The sequence below is a fragment of the Chiloscyllium plagiosum genome, unplaced genomic scaffold, assembly GCF_037043375.1.
Source record: "Chiloscyllium plagiosum isolate Xiang-an unplaced genomic scaffold, Cpla_swu_hap1 HiC_scaffold_28, whole genome shotgun sequence".
In the NCBI taxonomy this organism is placed as follows: Eukaryota; Metazoa; Chordata; class Chondrichthyes; order Orectolobiformes; family Hemiscylliidae; genus Chiloscyllium; species Chiloscyllium plagiosum.
Genome location: NW_028270166.1, coordinates 49,923,344 through 49,942,952, shown reverse-complemented (window position 1 = coordinate 49,942,952; position 19,609 = coordinate 49,923,344). Strand labels below are relative to the sequence as shown.

The window sequence follows — 19,609 nt, the reverse complement described above, 5'->3', positions numbered from 1 at the left end:
GCAGCTCATTTTAAAGTTGTTAATTCTCTGCTTATAAATATTGTGTCTTATACCTTTCTAACATACCATGCCTGAGGAAGGAGCGGAGCTCCAAAAGCTTACAATTTCAAATAAACCTGTTGAACTATTTACAATGTCATTTGTGGCAAAATTTGCATCTTTCAGATTGGTCTCTCCAGCCATCAGCAAAAGTGTAAGTGAAACTATCGTATCACAAATGGATATGTTCATTATTTCACAGGTGGAAAGATGCCAATTACAAAAATATTAAAACACCCATCTGTAATTTGTTACCTTCAGATTCAACAATTCCACTGTTTTTTGTAATTTATTTTTGCATGTGCAATATATTCATTGAACCATTCAAATTTTGTTTTCCATGATTTGTATGTAGCTTGCATGATAACTCTGTCACTTGCATTTTTGCATTTGTTTTGTCACAATACCCAATTGTACAACTTGAAATGATCTTTGTGCCTTCTATGCACTCCATATCCTCCCCTGCAATAATCCACCTGCCACTGCACCTTGATTTTTGATACATGGAAATCTCATTTAAAATACCCACCAAATTTAGATCTTTCCTCGGCTTCATGCTTTATTTCTGCAACCTTCTCCAACCCTGCAAGACCTCATCCCAGTTACCTTTGTTACCAGTGGTGCCAGTCAGCTGGAACTCGGGCATTTCTCCTCTAACCTCTCATTCTGTCTCCCACCATCTCACCTTGTAAGGCCCTGCTGAAAGCTCATCTTTTTGACCTTGGATAATTGTCTTAAAAATGTAAAAAATGTAAAAACAGCATCTGACTGCAGATGCTGGGAACCAGAGTCTAGATTAGATTGGTGCTGGAAAAGCACAGCAGTTCAGGCAGCACTGCTCCTCAGATGCTGCCTGAACTGCTGTGCTTTTCCAGCACCACTCTAATCTAATTGTCTTAAAAAGTCATTTTTCACATTTTATTAAAAAGAAACCCCTCCTAAATTCTCTTTTGGACATTTTTTCTACATAAAAGTCAAGTTATTGCTTATGTACGTAGTATTTAAAGTTAATAATCCAGAAAGCCTAGTGGTTAAGGACAGAACTGCAGTCAACCTTTACATACTTGCATACTCATTTAGAGCAATGCTCACTAAAATATGCACCACCTAACTCAATAACCAGAGTTTTAGTCTGCTTCAATTTATTGGGGTACAAGTGAATTCCTAGTTATTAGGGCAATTAAAAACAATTCATATATAATTAGCCTACAAGTAATTGGCTGTCACAGGCATTGACAATGATTTGTGGTAGCACACTGACCATCACACAAATCTGGTGAAGACAGTACACACACTCAATGAAAACATCTTGTGTCAAGCTAAGCTTTCAGAGAAGACACTGACAAAGACATTTCTGATGGAATGACAGACGTCGAGAAAGATAATTGGCACAGATTACAGCCCAAAACTAAACATCTATGAAGTGCTTCAGAGTCAAAATCCTGGGGCTAGTCAAACCCATCAATCTGAGGAAGGGCTGAGAGACTGGAGGTGGGACAAATGCATAAAATGACAAAGAAAAGTAGGCCCATCTCAGACTTTAGCACTTAATGCCACAAATGGGCCTTCTATCCAAAGTTTAATAGAGCTAATCAAGTGGCCAGTTGTCAGTCTCTTCCACATTTACTGGCATTTAGTAAGATGGAAGGGGCCCTCCACCACTTGGGGAGATTGCCAAATAAATCCTGGTATGCTTTGATTCAGACACTCTCTGGTCTGTGCCTGCTACTGATGAGATGTGGTACTGGGTCCCATTATTGAAACAGGACTGTCCTCCCAGCCTATGGGAATGTCCACCAGACCACTACTGCCTACACTGAATTGGCTCCTGGAATTTCGAACCTGTTATCAAGCACAACAGGGATTACAGTTATTCAAGATAGTCTATCTAAATCTCCACTGGTTATCTAGGGAAAGGTAATAAATGTCGTTTTGTCACAATACCCAAAAGTGGAGTGGAGAACAAAACATGGAGTATCAGCTCTAAATAGTTAATATGTACTTAGCATTTTGCATGTTTTATCATGTTAAACACAAATTATAAATGCAAGTTACTCTCTCCCATTGCAAAGTGCCAGAGTTAGAAATGTAGCAAGGATAGACTCTCACTTGGTTCAGATAGCCACCCATAACTAACATGCCGTACCCATTTTCCAGGGTCGCAACTCTGAAAAACTGACAAATCTCTTTGGGTGTCAACCCAGCTCAATAGTAGCACACATGCTGCAGAATAAATTAACAGGGAGTGCACGCTGTCCCCCAACATGCACTGGGCCTTGAGATTACCATGGCAGCTGCTTCTGGGTCCTGATAGCAGGTGGGAAAGGTGGAAATACAACACTGGGGAATTGTTTGAACCCTGTGATTCCATCTTGGGAAGAAGAATGGTGGTGATTTAAGTCAAACAAGTTTCTAAGTTTACAGCACAGAGAATCAAGGACGAAATCAAACAAGAAGTTTATCAGGATGCATGTTCAAATTTTATAGTAGCAGCCCAGGACAATCCAACAGTTTTGTACAAATCACTCTTGTATGGTAAATAATCAATGACACATTATAGAAACAGAAACTGATATAAGTGCTATTTGCAGATGGATAGATTTTGTAACTTCTTCTGATTTTATTTTAGATTTTCTGGAGTGCTCTATCTGTGCCTTTCGGTTGTAGTTATATTCATAGTAATACCAGGTGCTCCTCAGACTGGTGGGGCTCCTGCCTCATCAGCATTTCACAATATTTAATTTGAGGTTTTTCAGTTTACTGACAAAAGTCCAAACCAGTCTTAAGATAATAGACATGACTTTTAACGTTATTTCTCAGGTTGTCAAACAGGAGAAGAAATCAAAGAGCTGCGACCAGATTCCAGATGGAATTTGATCTTAATTTCATTTTAAAATTGTTCAGAGCTTGGAGAGCAACCTGAGGGAGCATTCGGCAAAACTGTACAGCTTTTACATTAGACACGTGAGCCATGGTCTTGACAGGGTTATAAACATAAATTTTATTTTTGAGGGCAAGTGAAGGTGATGACCCAAAGAAGACTTCTTGGGGCAGCAGGGATCAGAACTGTCAGCCCAAATTTTAAAGTTTTAAAAATTGTAAAATAAGTTAGCCTGCAGTCAGATATCTCAACTCAAAGCTCAAATCAGGCAATCACACATACAAGTATAATTTATTAATAGCAGGACTGGGTAATTCGGCCCCTCAAGTCTGCTCTGCAAATTGATAAGAATATCACTAATATTAAACATATTTCCAAATTTGACCAAAATATTATCTCTCTCCAGTAAGTATTGCACTAAAGTATCTTATCTAAGTATCACTTTCAGATACTACATAGAACCATAAATACAATCCTAATATATGTTACCTTGCAAGATTACCATGGGCATATGAGTGAAATTCAGATGTTCATTTTAAGTTATTTATACATATAGGCGTTAGAGAACTATAATGTCTTGTTGCACTTCTCTCACTCACTTGTACAATGAATCCCAATGGTCAGGACTTGTTTGAATGCTTAATGCATCATAAGCCTTGGAAACTATAACAATTGCTTTCAATATCATTAGAGTGTGCTACTGAAGTCTTCTGTCAGCCTCTTTAATCAATGTATCTCATCAGTTCTAACATTCACTTTCTGATTAAATAATAAAATATCCATAACTATTCACGAAATAGGTCTTTAGAAAAGACAACATATACCAAATGACTGCAGGCGGACCTAGTGAAAATTAGAGTCACTCGGCAGAAGTGAAAATGCTGAATAGTCTTAAGGTCAGTTTAGGTTCAAAACAAATGTTGAGGTTTCAACCACTTTTACAATGAGGCTGGTTTCAGTGTAATTATGAGAAACCAACTTCTGTAATCCAAATGGATATATTGGCCTGGGCGGGAGTGCATAGATTCACCACAACCAAACCAGACCAGAAGAATTAAATTTTGAAAATAGCTAAGTTTCCAATTTTCTTGTCCTAACCATCACTTCTTTACCATGAACTTCCAATCTCCTTATACCTCCATCCATCATTAGGGTGATATAAAGGATATCCGTTTCTTCCTTGTACAGAGGTCCAACCAGTTTCCATAGACTATTCCTCTGACTATTTACACATGAAACAATTTCTTCTATAAATCATCTTACTTCCTCCAAATAAAAAAAATGTTGTTTGGACAATCACATGCGAGTTATGTGGAACTTTTCTTGTTCTAGTCCTACTGAGGCTCAACTCTCTCAATAATGTTTCCAGTATTTTGATGAGTGCTTTGGTATGCATTCTCCTCTCATTCCGAACTATAACTCATTTTTGCTTCCAAACATCAAAATATCTACTCTTGGCACATCTTTTGTTTCTTTCCCTGTTCCATCATCATTCTGTAAGACTATATCTTGTCAGTTAATAGCTCCCATCTTCTGCCCTGTCAGAGGCCTTCCTTTGCCCTTGTCCTAAACACCACTTGCACAAAACCTATTACATTCTTAATGTTTCCCTGTTCTAATGAAAGGTCATTGACTTGAAACATTAATTCTGTTTCTCTTCCTTTATGTGCTGTCCAACCTACTGAGGATCTGCACGATTTTCTGTTTTACTGTACAGACTTGCTTTTTTTAAAAGATAATTTAACTGAAGAGTTTAAAATGATTAAAGGATTTAATAGGACAAGTAGAGGGATCTATTTCCTTTCAGGCACTGCGTGCAACAATTTTAAAGGTAGAGCTAGGTCATTCAAATCCGAGGACAGTAATGACTTCTGCATCCGTAGGCCAGTGGAAATCTCCTCCAAAGGCTGCTGAAACTGGGGTCAGTTGAAACTTTCAAAGATAAATAGATTCTCATTTAGATAAGTGCGTTAAGGGAAGTGGAATTTAGTTTTGTATGTAATTGAGTTATATATTGAGTTAGGATACTGATCAGCCAAGATCAAATTGAATGACAGAACTGGTTTTGGAGGATGAATAATAATCCCTTCATCTTTGTATGTTGCCAATTTTGTTCCTTGTCTAGAGGATGAAATCTGATTCTTATTTTCTAGCAACAGATTCACAGGCTTAGGAGCAATTAAAAAGACCAGATTTAGCAACACAAATATGGGGAGGCTACCAATGGACACACATCTCTGAAAAAAGTATCTGCATTAAAGGAGCTTCCACACCTTTGATTAAAATCAAATTAGCGCTTTGAAATCACACTTACTTTAGGTGGCACGGTGGGCTCTCTGCTGAAAGGGTCAGTGGATGAAGATGTGAAAGGATCACTCTTTGACGGTTTCTTGAAGAACTCATCAGATGATACATTATGGAAGGGATCACTTTCTTTAAATGGATCGGCACCAAATGGATCTGTACAGAAATCCAAGGTCAAAAGGAGCTAGATTGAGCACATGACTGCAGGATGTGACTTCAAACTAAAGATGAAAAGCTGAAAATGTATGATGAGGAAACATGCAGGCCATCAGCAATCTCTGCCTAAAATGGAAAAAGGTTACGGAGGGTGCTGGAAATCTGGAAACATTCAGCTAGTCACTGGAAAGAAAACCAATAAAATCTTCAGAGCAGGGCTAATATAACATTGATCGGAAGTGTGTTTTTCTCAAAACAGATTTCATTTGACATATACACAGAAAACGTTAGAGAAACTCTGGAGAGAGAGAAATGGAGCCAACAACTTTTCCCTCAGATTGGACTCAAAATGATAATTCTCATTCTCTCTCTCCAGATGCTGTCAGACCTGCAGAGTTTCTTCAGCATTCTGTGTTTGCTTCAGGTTTCCAACATCAACAGTAATTTGTCTTTAGTCCATTTGACACATCAAAGGTTTTCAGCATTTTAGCTTCTTTTTTAACAATAAGAATTATTGGCCAAACTAAGCCCACTTAGACTAACTAGTTTGGTTATGCTACTGTACCTGAAGTACTGACATGTATAATAACCTCCGGAAAACAAAAAAAAGTTGACCAATTAATTCAAATTCAAAGGCTAAAAGATTTTGAATTCTAAAGGCGTCATTCCTTCAATCATACTTGCTTTACTAGGGGCCATTTAGTGGTATCTGATTTCTCAATACAATAGATGGGTAGATCCTTAAGGCAAGATGATGTAGCAGCTAAAATAGGTCATTCAGCCCATTCAGGCAGCTTCGCTATTTAATGAGATCACGACTGATCTGAAAATCCTCCATTTCACTTTCTTTCCTTTACCCCATAACCTTTGATTCCCATACCGATTAAAAACCTGTCGTTCTCAGTCTTGAACACACTTAACAACCCAACATCTTTAGCTCTCTGTACTAAAGAATTCCACAGATTCACGACCCACAGTGAAGAAATTCTTTTCATCTCTAGCTTAAAAGGACAACACCTTAATCTGAGAAGGTGCCCTCTGGTCCCATGAGTTGGAGGTGCCAGTGTTGGAGTGGGGTGTACAAAGTTCAAAATCACGTAACACCAGGTTATAGTCCAACAGATTTATTTAGAAGCACTAGCTTTCAGAGTGCTGCTCCTTCATCAGGTGGTTGAGGAGTATAAGGTCATAAGACATAAAATTTATAGCAAAAGTATACAGTGTGATGTAACTGAAATTATATATTGAAAAACACCTGGATTGTTTGTTAAGTCTCTCATCTTTTAGAATGAACATGTTGGTTTCAATTCTTTCATATGTAAATCGCGGAACATTTAAAAATTACATTCTCAAGTGAACTTTAACAATTGGTGTCATGTCGGCCCTGATGACGAATTTAAGGTGTGAGGTGCCCTGTGTGACACTGTCTGTGCCACAACGGTCAGACTGATTCTAATCTAAAAAATGGATTTACAGAATCTTACATGGATCATGCAGTTTTTGAGCAAAGTAAAATGTAATTCTGCAAGTACAAATTAACCCACAAACTTATACGTGTATGCGTGCATATGGGTGGGCATACAGACACTCTTAACTCCCACCATCCCCCACACCCACATGCACGCATACACATATAAGTTTGTGGGGTGAATTTGTACTTGCAGAATTACATTTTACTTTGCTCAAAAACTGCATAAATCCATGTAAGATTCTGTAAATCCATTTTTTAGATTAGAATCAGTCTGACCGTTGTGGCACAGACAGTGTCACACGGGGCACCTCACACCTTAAATGCATCATCAGGGCCGACATGACACAAATTATTAAAGTTCACTTGAGAATGTAATTTTTAAATGTTCCACGATTTACATATGAAAGAACTGAAACCAACATGTTCATTCTAAAAGATGAGAGACTTAACAAACAATCCAGATCTTTTTAAATATAAAATTTCAGTTACATTACACTGTAAACCTTTGCTATAAATTCTGTGTCATACGAGTTTATATTCCACAACCACCTGATGAAGGAGCAGCACTCCGAAAGCTAGTGCTTCTAAATAAACCTGTTGGACTATGACCTGTTGTTATGTGATTTTTAACCTCTGGTCCTAGACCTTCCAGTAAAAGGAAACAATCATTCTGCATTTATCCTCAACTAAATGTTTTTAAAGCTAAGATAGATAACTTTTTGCACAGAAAAGGAATGAAAGGTTCATGGTGAGAGGGTGAAGTTGATCTGAGGCTACGAAAAGATAGCCATGCTCTTAATGAATGGTAGATCAGGCTCGAATGGCCAAATGACCTACTCTTGCTGCTGCTTCTTATATTCTTATCTCATTATATTCATAAGTCCCCTAAAAATATAAGAATTCTACATGTTTCAATAAGGTTGCTTCTCATTCTTCTGAACTCTGCTGAGTACAGGCTGTAACTACCTAACCTCATCTCATAAATCAGTCCCCCCACTATCAACAAAATCAGCCCAACGAACCTTCTCTGTACTGCCTCCAGTGCCGGAGGATCTTTCCTTGGATAAGAGGCCTAAAACTATTCATACCATTCCAGCTGTGGCTTAACTAGTGCCTTGTAAAGTTTTAGCAAGACTTCCCTATATTCCACTCCCTTTGAAATAAAGGTTAACATTCCGTTTGTCTTCCCTATTCCCTGCTGAACTTGGATACTAACATTTTAACGTTTATGCACAAGACTATCAAATCCCTCTGTTCAATAGCTTTCTGCAGTCTTTATCTATTTTAAATAATATTTAACTCCTGCATTCTTCCTGACGAAGTGCATAACTTCACATTTTTCCATGAGAGGCTTCCAGTTGAGAGATTCAGAAAAAAAACTAATCAAGCTGGTGCTAATTCCAATATTTCTAGAACATGATGGGAAAGTATGTTGGGGATGGAACAGAAAAGGGAGCTTGAGCCACATTAGAAGTCAGAAAGGTAACTTCAAATGTGCACTGCAATGAAAGAGCACAACAGGAGGCTGGGGAATGGCTGTATGTCAGGTACTGAGGAAACAGAAGCTGAATTCTAACTATCATACCTGTTGCAGCAGCTGCCTGTTGTTGGGCAAAAGGGTCATTTTGGAATGGATCACCTGCTCAAGAAACACAAAGAATACAAATAAAACTTGGTTAAATTGATTCATTAATGCACACTGATGGTTCGGAAATATACTACCCCATCTTTTCTCTTTCAAAAATTACAATCTACTCACTATCTTTGAATGGATCAGCTCCTTTGAATGGATCTGTCTTGAAAGGATCTTCTGACTGAAATGGGTCTGTGTGCAGTTCTTGAACATTATTATTGAACGGTGATGCTTTGCCTCTGAAGGGATCATCCTGAATACAAAATAAACTTCAATCTATTTCCAGTGCAGAAGCTCGCTGATAATCATCATATAAACACACTTGCATTCTCTATATTTGATTTTATCAAATTGCAAAACAACATGTTTTTGTCCAAATTGAATGGTTCAGGCAATTCAGTCGTCCATAAAGTCTTCACACATTTCCTTGCTTGACACTGCTCTCTTCAAACAGCATCTTCCTTGCTTTTACTCACCTTTCCCAAGCATGCTGTTGTCTCTTGGTTAGGATTAAGTCTATCAATTCTAATCAACTGAAGGGGTATAACAGTACGATCCTTTCGGTCAGGGTGGTGGGGCAAATTACAAACATTTGTACATTACACAGAAAATAACTAACATGGTTATTTGTCAAAATGATCCCAAATGACTGCAGGAGTAAATGGGGCACAGGAGCAGAGAGGGGTGAACACATGGATGTCAGATGAAAATTAAAGTGGAGAAATGTGAGGTGGTACAGTTTAGATTTTAGACACAAGAGATGTAAAGTATAAAGGCAAACAGGAACAAAGCTATAAAAGGTTTCAGATTAGGCTTTGGTTAGAATAGTGTCTAGATATGGGCACCTTACTTCAGAAAGCTTGTCGAGGCCATGGAAATAGAGTGCAGTGGAGATTTCGCATGCTGGTCCCAGAGATGAGAAGCTTAACTTTACAGGAGAGACTAAAGAAACTGGGATTTTCTTCTCTAAAAGAGAGAGAAGATCACGAAGAGGAACTCGAATTCTGAAGTTTTGATGAGGTAAATCAAGGAAATCTATTTCTACTGGTCAATGAGTCTGCAACAAAAAGCATATATTTAACATTAGCACAAAAACTCAAAGGGAAGGGTTGGGAGGAATGTCTTTTATGAAAATATCAAAGCATTGTTTGGAATAGAATGCCCTATGAGAAACAGCAGAGAAGCAAAACCAATAAGGTATCCACCTTATTAAAATTTTTACGGCTGGACACAACTTCCCATTTGCAAAACCTTACAGTCTGATTTCATGATTCCGTGAGATTTATGTTATTACTTTGTCAATATTTATGATGAAAACAGATTGCATTAATTTGTCACACTGTGAAAGATATCCTGCCAGGAGTATTAATACCTCAGTGTAACACTGCTAGGTCACAACAGTCCTTGTGCAACAAGCTGACTTTATGTGCCTTAGGTTTTACTTACTTGACCATAAACAACATTAGGACAGAATGTATGACTATGACAGACATAAATATTTATATAATAGTATTCTGTAATTGATTAAAAGTCTTACAGCGCATGTGGGTCCATATATCTCTCATCTTCTTACCTTACACACACACAGTTAAAGCTTCAGGTGATGGTCCAGTTAAAGATTGGCTAGTAGCTTTCAAGGGCTAAATATGTGAAAAATAATCCAAATAAATCTCCCTTTCAGACAAGCCTCATAGATATGATGAGCCTCATGGTCTCTATTAATGTTGTTAAATTATGATTGATCAATGCAGATTTGATGGGCTAAATGGCCTCTTTCCACACTGTAGGGATGCTGTGACTACTGCTTTGGAAATAACAACAAGAAAAGGTCGGTAGAATATTGCTTGCTGAAATAGAAATAGTGTTCAATGCAAGCAGATAGAATCATTTCAAATATATATATTGGAGTTCTTTTGGCCAAAGAGCAAGCAACGATCTGCTTTTGCTGGACTGTTCCTTTGTAAGAATTTTCTTTCAGCGGTGAGAGGGTGATAAAGAAGAGGAGAGTAAAGGACAAAATAAAGCCGATGAAATAACTCTACTGTGTGTCTCCCTACCCACCATTGTTGCAAAGCCGCTGTCTCTCTCTGCGAGGCCATCACTCATGTCTGCCAGGTTAGTCATGCTCCCACCATGATCAGTTAATGAGCCGTTCAATGCATTGCTGTACTGGTCAATGTTTTTACTAACTTCCTGCTGTGAGTCTTGTAATTGGGACAGTTTACTTCTTGCCTAGAGATATGAGAGAATAAGGGATCACATTAGTAACTTAACATAAGGTGCTCAATATAAATACAATATTTAAATTAGAAACAAAGACTGCTATTTATATATTATAGCACTTTTTATGACCACATGCTTTTTCAAATTGTTTACAGTCAATGAAGTACTTTTGAAATGCAGTCACTGTTGTAGTGCAAAGACTGGAGCTGCAAACTTTCACACAGCAAACTCTCACAAACAATGTGATCATGACCAGATAATCTGTTTGATTTCTACAGAGAGATAAGTATTGTCCAGAAAACAAGTATAACTGCCCTACACTAATTTGAAATAATGGCGTGGCACTTCCAACTGTCCAGCACTCCCTCAGTGTGGCACTTGGGTCTCAACCTTGACTAATGCGCTCGAGCCGAAGATGGAAACTGAACCCAGAACCTTGTGACTCCAAGAGTCATGGCTGAAAGAGTAGATACAAAGACAGTTCAGAAGGACATAAATGCACTGTGTTTGGTAGCAGGTAGCAGGAAACTGCAACTAATCTTACAATCCTTAAAGATGCAGAAAGTGAGTGATATCATTTATAGTATTGGTGGACAGATACCAATGCAATGTAAAGCATTAGTCGTATACTGCCATATTACCCGCCTTTACCACATGTTAAAGTTTGAAAGTAATATCACATAACACTACATAAGCGCTAATGCTAGGCAAATAGGTGAAGCTATGCTGTCCCCAAGTGGCAAGTTTGCATTACTGCACATTTGTAAACAATGCAAGTTAACAGCTGGGCTGTCTAAACAGTGCATAACACAAAAACTGTGACCTCTCATTTGCTAAGAACTTCTTGGGATTTTTATAATAATTACAAATGAGATCACAGCTAATTACTGAAGAAAACAGCACAGATAACCTCCACAAGCCAATAAAATCAACAGAAAGATACAAGATTTACAAGATGTAAAATTTCATTTTTCACTTTGCTTCAAAGTTTGACTCTCAGTCTGTCCCTCAGTACTTTTTTAAAATTCATTCCATTTGTTTTTCATTGCATTTCCACCTCTTGCATTCCTTCTTACCACACACCAGCTTCAGCACACATATTCCTTCTTATCACTGCTTCCCCCATTCCGCACTCAATTCTCTAAGCTACCATAGACACTCATCTGCAACCCACGCACGACAGTAACTGCACAACAAGACCTTGCTGATCTGTTCCTTTGCCATTATGGAACAATTCAGTCCATCAAAACATTATTTTCACAACTCAAACACTTTGCAGAAAGAAAACAAACTATTGTCTAAAGCAAACAGCACACAGTTCCAACTGCACAATTTGTCCAGCTGCTTGCATTCTCTGTTTTGCTAACTGTGTTAAAGCTGCTAGGTTCATTTCTTGACTGCGTTAGAGCAGAACAACATTTATTTTGTGACTCTGACTTAGAGAATCCTTTAAACACTTCAGGGAGGAAGGCAGAAAGTACAAGATAAAAGGAGATAAAGATGTACAGCCAGGGAGATAGCCAAAAATTGGGCTCTGGAGATTCTACTAAAAGAAAGTGAACAGGGGTAGAGGGACAACTTGAGAAGTCACATGACACCAGGTCATAGTCCAAAACAGAACACAAAGCTTTTAACCTCTTTGTTGCCGGACAAATCTGCGCCAGGCCTGCCTTAATTTATTAAACCGGTAACCTTCCTTTAAACAGATCGCACTCTAGTGATTCTTTTGACCGTTCTCGAACCAAGGAGCCCCTCTGGAGGGGTCCATACCTTCATTTTAATCATGTCATCTTATTACATTTGATTGATCTTTTCTTGTCATTAAGGCAAAAACAATACAAATAATGTGTAATTTTTGAATGCAATTGCACAATTTCGCCACGGAGCACAGAAGCTTTAACCTCTGTGTTGCTGGACAGATTTGCATCAGGCTGCCTTATTTTATTAAAGTGGTAACCTTGCTTTAAACAGATCGTACTCCTAGTGATTCTTTTGACCAATCTTGAACCAAGAGGCCTTTTTGGAGGGGCCCATTTCTTCATTTGGTAAAAGAGCTAAGCATCCTCCAAGGTGGACTTCTAGATCGCAACAAGGTAGAATCGCCGAGTAGAGACGGATAGCCAGGTTTCGTACCCATGAAGATGGCCTCAACAGTGATCTTGGGTTTGTGTTGTGCGACAGGTGACACCGCCACACTGTTCTGTATCTATACAATCTTCCTTACTGTACTGTTTTGACAGCAGGAGAAAGTGAGGTCTGCAGACGCTGGAGATCAAAGCTGAAACTTTATTGCTGGAACAGCACAGCAGGTCAGGCAGCATCTAGGGAACAGAAGATTCGACGTTTCGGGCACATGCCCTTCTTCAGTGATGTTTTGACAGCATCACTGTGATAAATTGTTATGATCTCTTTACCTTAAATAGTTTGTCCAGTTTTGAATTAATTATTGCACACTTTGACACACACACGTGTGCGCAGACACACTCGCATAAACATACTCGTGCGCACACACTCTCTCTAGCACACACATGCTCTCGCACTCTCTCAAGTGCACTCACACACACATATGCCCTCCATCCAAATACACACAAAATCTATGGGGTGAATCATTTCATCCAAGGTGTTTGTTTATTTGCAGGTACATTCTATTTTGTTCAAGAAAAACACAATTTTTAGTCAATGTGGCATCTCATAAATTCCAGCTTTCAGAATAAAACAAGCCTGATTCCAGGCTAAAACTGAGACAGATTCTGAACAAAGCTTCACACCTATAATTTAGTGTCAGACTTGGGATGTCACCTTTTGTATATTCCTATTGCTCTGCCTGGTTGTCATGACAGCACATTCTGGATTAGTGGTGCTGGAAGAGCACAGCAGTTCAGGCAGCACCCGAGCAGCAATAAAATTGACGTTTCGGACAAAAGCCCTTCATCAGGAACCATTGACTTTAGAAACACTTTATGCACTGTGTTAACATTCTTGGTCACCTGCAGAGATATATTATCTGACACTCCACTCATACCAGTTATATGATCTTTTGATCTCTCTGCCTATATACTCTGTATGTGTGCCCTGCTCTCTCACCACACCTGATGAAGGGGCTGCGCTTTGAAAGCTTCTGTGATTTCAAATCAGCCTGTTGGACTATAACCGGGTGTCATGTGACTTCTGATATTGTCCATCCCAGTCCAATACTGGCACCTCCACATCAGGATAGAGGGAGCTGGATTGGGGTCTTGAGATGAATACAGTAGGTCAATGAAGATCTGAATGGACAAGGTGATCGAGGAGCAGTCTGGATAACACTTTACCTAAAAAAGTTGGAATTAAAAATCTAATGACGTCCATGAATGCATCATCAATTGTAATAAAAAACTCAACTGATTCTCTGATGTTCTTCAGGTAAGGAAACTGTGACCCTGACCAAATGTGACTCCAAACTGCCCTCTGAAGTGGCTTTACAAGCATTGAGTCATATTAACACTAGAAATGTAAAAAGAAATAAAACCAGACAGACCACCTGGTATTAATGCACCAGAAACAGCAGTAGCAAACACAGCCCCATTGAGTATGCAAAGTCCTCCTTACTAACATCTGAGGGCTCGTGTCAAAATTGGGAGAGCTTATCTCATAGACTAGTCAAGCAATCATAACCCACACGATGTCCCAGACAGAACTATCACTATCCCTGAGTATGTCCTGTCCCATAGTGGTATACACTCAGGAGGCAGTTGCCTATGAGTTCACACCATTGATTCAGACTCACAAAGTCTCATGACACCAGGTCAAGCATGGGTGAGGAAGCTTTCCACTGCTTATCACATATGGCACACCCCATTCAGCTGCTGAATCAGTACTCCACGGTTGTAAACACCAACTGGAGAAAGCACCGAGGGTGGCAAGGGCACAGAATGTATACTGGATGGGGGACTTCAAATGGTCACCATCAAGAGTGGCCCAGCAGCACCACCACTGATCAAGGTGGCCATGCTCTAAAGGTCATAGCTGCTAGACTGGGTCTGCAGCACATCATAGAGTCATGGAGTCCTACAGCATGGAGACAGACCCTTCGGCCCAAACTGGTCTATGCTGACCAAAATATTTATCCACGTTAACCCCATTTCCCTGCACTTGGCCCATATCCTAAACCTTTCCTATCCATGTATTTGTCCAAATGCTTTTTAAATGTTGTTAATGTACCCGCCTCAACTATAGAATTATGATGTTATGGCCATACAGAGACTTGGATATCACAGGAGCAGGAATGGTTGTTGGACGTTCCAGGGTTTAGATGTTCAAAAGGAACTTCGTGGAAAGTAAAGGAGATGGAGGAGTGGCATTGTTAATCAGGGATAAGAGCACAACTGCAGAAAGGGAGATCGTTGAGGAGAGTTGGTCTATATTGTCCATATGGAAGTCAGAAACAGGAAAGGAGCAGTCACTTTATTGGGAGTTTTCCACAGGCCTCCCATTAGCAACAGAGACACAGAGGAGCAGATTGGGAGGCAGATTTTGGAAACCTGTAGAAGTAACAGGGTTTTTATCATGGGTGACTTTAACTTACCTAATATTGATTGGAACCGACTTAGTTCAAATACTTCGGATGGAGCAGTTTTTGTCAGATGTGTCCAGAAAGGGTTCCTGACGCAGTATTTGGATAGGTTGATTAGAGGGGAGGCCATATTGGACTTGGTGTCGAGAGTGTGGTGCTTGAAAAGCACAGCAGGTCAGGCAACACCCGAGGAGCAAGAGAATCAACGTTTTGGACAGAAGCCCTTCATAAGCCTTTCTCAAGCATGTGCAGTCCTCACTTTCTCCATATTGGACTTGGTGCTTGTCAACGAACTATGCCAGGTGTCAGATCTCTTGGAGAGCATTTCAGCGATAGTGATCCCAACTCCATGATCTGTATTATACTCATGGAAAGGGATAGGAGCAGATGGTATGGGAAAGTTTTTAATTGGGGGAGGGAGAATGGGGCCAGCCAATCCTGCATCCAGAATGCCAAATTTCCCAGTATGCCATGCCTCCTTACTTTCAGAATAAGCCTACCATGGGGAACCTTATCAAACATCTTGCTCAAAAGAATGTACACCACATCAATTGCTCTACCTTCATCAATGTGTTTTGTCACATCCTCAAAGAATTTGTTAAGGTTTGAGAGGCATGACCTGCCCCTCTCTAACCAAACTATGGTTTTTCAAGTACGGTGGCATAGTTGTTAGCACTGCTGCCTCACAGCGCCAGAGACCCGGGTTCAATTCCCGCCTCAGGCGACTGACTGTGTGGAGTTTGCACGTTCTCCCCGTGTCTGCATGGGTTTCCTCCGGGTGCTCCGGTTTCCTCCCACAGTCCAAAGATGTGCAGGTCAGGTCAATTAGCCATGCTAAATTGCCCCTAGTGTTAGGTAAGGGGTACCTGTAGGGGTATGGGTGGGTTGCGCTTCGGCGGGTCGGTGTGGACTTGTTGGGCCGAAGGGCCTGTTTCCACACTGTAAGTAATCTAATCTAATCTAATCATAAATCCTATCTCTCAGAATCTACTCCAATACTTTGCCCCTCACAGACGTAAGACTGGTCTGTAATTCCCAGCGTTATCCCTATTCCCTTTCTTGATCAATCATCTGGCACTACTCCAGTGGACAGTAAGAACGCAAATATCATTGCCAAAGGCACAATCTCTTCCCTCACTTCCTGTAGTACCTGGGTGTATCCTGTTTGATCCAATGGATTTATCTATCCTTACGTTTTTCAAAATTTTTAGCACGTCCTCCTTCCCAACGTCATCCTGTTCTAGCAAAACAATCTGTTTCATGCTGTCCTCAAAAATGTCAAGATTCTTCTCAGTACAGAAACAAAGTATTCATTAAGGACCTCTTTTACTTCCTCTGACTCCAGGCATACGTTCCCTCCACTATTCCTGATCTGCCCTACTCTCACTCAGGTCAATTTCTTGCTCCTCGTGTAAGTGGAGAATGCCTTGGGGTTTTCCTTAATCCTACCCACCAAGGCTTTTCCATGCCCCCTTCTTGCTCTCATAAATCCATTCATAGAACATAGAACAATACAGCGCAGAACAGGCCCTTCGGCCCTCGATGTTGCGCCGACCTGTGAACTATTCTCAGCTCGTCCCCCTACACTATCCTATCATCATCCATGTGCTTATCCTAGGATTGTTTAAATCTCCCTAATGTGGCTGAGTTGATTATATTGGCAGGTAGGGCATTCAATGCCCTTATCACTCTCTGAGTAAAGAACCTGTCTCTGACATCTGTCTTAAATCTATCACCCCTCAATTTGTAGTTATGCCCCCTCGTACAAGCTGGGGCTTGTTCAGTTCTGTCCTGGCTACCTTGTAACCCTCTACAGCCCTGCCTGATCCTTGCCTCCTCAACCTTAAGAAAGCTTCCTTCTTGCTCTTGACTAGATGTTCCACATCCCTTGCCACCCATGGTTCCTTCAACCTGCTATTCCTTCCTTGCCTCAATGGGAGAAACCTATCCACCACAATCAGCAGTTACTTCCTCAACAACCTCCACATTTCTGTCGTGCATTTTCCTGAGAACCATCAGACGGAAAGTATTCAGCCTGGAGTTCAGTGACCGAGTGTTCCATAGGGACCAGCAGTGTTCTGGGACTTCTGCTCTTTGTGATTTTTATAAATGACTTGGATGAGGAAGTGGAAAGGAGGTTAGTAAGTTTGCCAATGACATGAAGGTTGGTGGAGTTGTGGATGGCGTGGAGGGCTGTTGTAGGTTGCAACAGACATTGACAGGGTGCAGAACTAGGCTGAGAAGCGGCAGATGGAGTTCAGCCTAGAAAAGGGTGAAGTTATTCACTTTGGAAAGCTAGATTTGAATGCGAATACAGGGTTCCAGGCAGGATTCTTGGCAGTGTGAAAGAACAGAGGTATCTTGGGGTCCACGTCCATAGATCCCTCAAAGTTGCCACGCAAGTTGATAGGGTGTTGGGTTTCATTAGCAGGGGGTTTGAGTTTAAGAGCTGCGATAAGCTGCAGCTCTATAAAGTCCTGGTTAGACCACACTTGGAATATTGTGTTCTGTTCTAGTCGCCTCATTTTAGGAAAAATGTGGAAGCTTTAGAGAGGGTGCAGAGGAGATTTACCAGGATTCTGCTTGGACCAGAGGTCATGTCTTATGAAGGAAGGGTGAGGAAGTGGAAAGGAGGTTAGTAAGTTTGCCAATGACATGAAGGTTGGTGGAGTTGTGGATGGCGTGGAGGGCTGTTGGAGGTTGCAACAGACATTGAACAGGGTGCAGAACTAGGCTGAGAAGCGGCAGATGGAGTTCAACATAGAAAAGGGTTTTCTCATTGAAGCAAAGAAGGTTGAGAAGTGACTTGATGGAGGAGTATAAGATGTTGAGGCGCATAAATGGAGTGGATAGCCAGATACTTTTTCCGATGGCAAAATGTCTATCACAGGGAGTGTAATTTTAATTGGAGAAAGATTTAGCGGAGATATCAGAGGTAGGTTTTTTCCACAGAGTGGTGGGTGCATGGAATGCATTGTTAGTAGTGGTGGTAGAGTCAGATACATTAGGGACATTCAGGTGACTCATGGAATAGGTACATGGAAGTTAGTATAATGAAGGGTATGTAGCCTGGTGAGAGAGAAGGGCGGCATAACATCGAGAGCCAAAGGGCCTGTACTGAGCTGTTCTGTACTGTTCTATGTTCAACCACTTCCGTTGGCAGCTCATTCCATATGCGTACCCACCCTCTGTGTAAAAAGGTTGCCCCTCAGATTCTCTTTTATCCTTTCCCCTCTAACCTTAAACTGATGCCCTCTAGTTCTTGATTCCCCAACCCTGGGAAAAAGACTGAGTGCATTCACCAAATTGCACCCTATTGTAGCAGACCCCTCCACCACTTTAAACGGCTTGGCCCCCGAGCACAAGATTGTTACTGTTTTGGACATAGCCAATGGTTTCTGTTCTATCCCCGTTACACCCTGAGTCCCACGACAAATTTGCTTTTACAGTAAGGGACAGACAGTATACGTGGACTCACCTGCCACAAGGGTTCCACAACAACCCCGCTACTTTTCATAGGGTGATGAGCGACATTTTGAAGATAATAGATCTACCAGAGGGTAGCACTGCCCTCCAGTATGTAGATGATATCCTAATTGCCTCAGAAACCAAGTCAGGACACCAGGAAGCTTTAGGGCTAGTATTACAGGAATTGGCAACCACAGGGTTAAAAGTTAGTCCCACAATGGGACAAATGGCAAAACACAAGTCTTATACCTGGGACAACTTATATTCCAGGGACTCAAAGGAATGCCCAATGACCCGCAAGAAGGCAATCCAACAGATGCCACGACCTGCCACTGTCAGGGGGGTCAGAAAGATTATGGGGCTATTCAACTACAGTCGGAGCTTTATACCGGAATTCGCAAAATTGTCTGAACCGATCCAGAGACTAATTAAAGGAAGCAAGCCTGCCTTGGAAACTGTAACCTGGGGGCAGGAACAGGAGGAGGCATACAGTCAGCTTAAAACTCGTCTCATATCAGGCTAGGGCTGCCAGATCCCAGCAAGGATTTTCACACATCCACTGGAATAACAAGGGAGGATTTTACTCTGCAGTGGTCACCCACGACCACAGTAGCAGGAGAAGGCACGTAGTGTACTACTCAACTACAGAAGGGTCAGTAGTCACCGGGGTTGCTCAGGTGCATAGCAGCCTTAGACTGTGCTGCTTGGACCATTAGGGTTAGCGAGCCCATAGTAATGACAGGGAATGTCATCCTCCACACTAAACACACCCTAGTAGAGACGCTAAACACAGGGAAACTGAGAGGCATCTCCAATATGAGAAGGGCAAAGTGGGGGGCAGTTCTTTTATCCCCAAGTCAGTCTGTGGTAATAGGGATATCA

The 19,609-nt window shown here is 40.8% G+C and overlaps 1 protein-coding gene across 14 annotated transcripts in view; it reads right to left on the bottom strand.

Moving 5' to 3' along the window:
• eps15l1a (epidermal growth factor receptor pathway substrate 15-like 1a) overlaps positions 1-19,609 on the bottom strand; it is a 395,032-nt gene that overhangs the window by 160,320 nt on the left and 215,103 nt on the right. For 12 of the 14 annotated variants that reach the window (XR_015751883.1, XM_043720767.2, XM_087976202.1 and 9 more), the window contains 4 exons: positions 10,546-10,716; positions 8,611-8,737; positions 8,437-8,490; positions 5,235-5,380 (listed from right to left, as the gene is read on the bottom strand). Coding sequence is in view for 13 of the 14 variants with exons in the window: in XM_043720767.2 (XP_043576702.2) it covers positions 5,235-5,380; positions 8,437-8,490; positions 8,611-8,737; positions 10,546-10,716 (498 nt within the window). In the remaining variant the exon portion in view is untranslated. The remainder of the gene's footprint in view (positions 1-5,234; positions 5,381-8,436; positions 8,491-8,610; positions 8,738-10,545; positions 10,717-19,609) is intronic. The other 2 variants (XM_043720771.2, XM_043720773.2) reach the window with 1 other exon arrangement.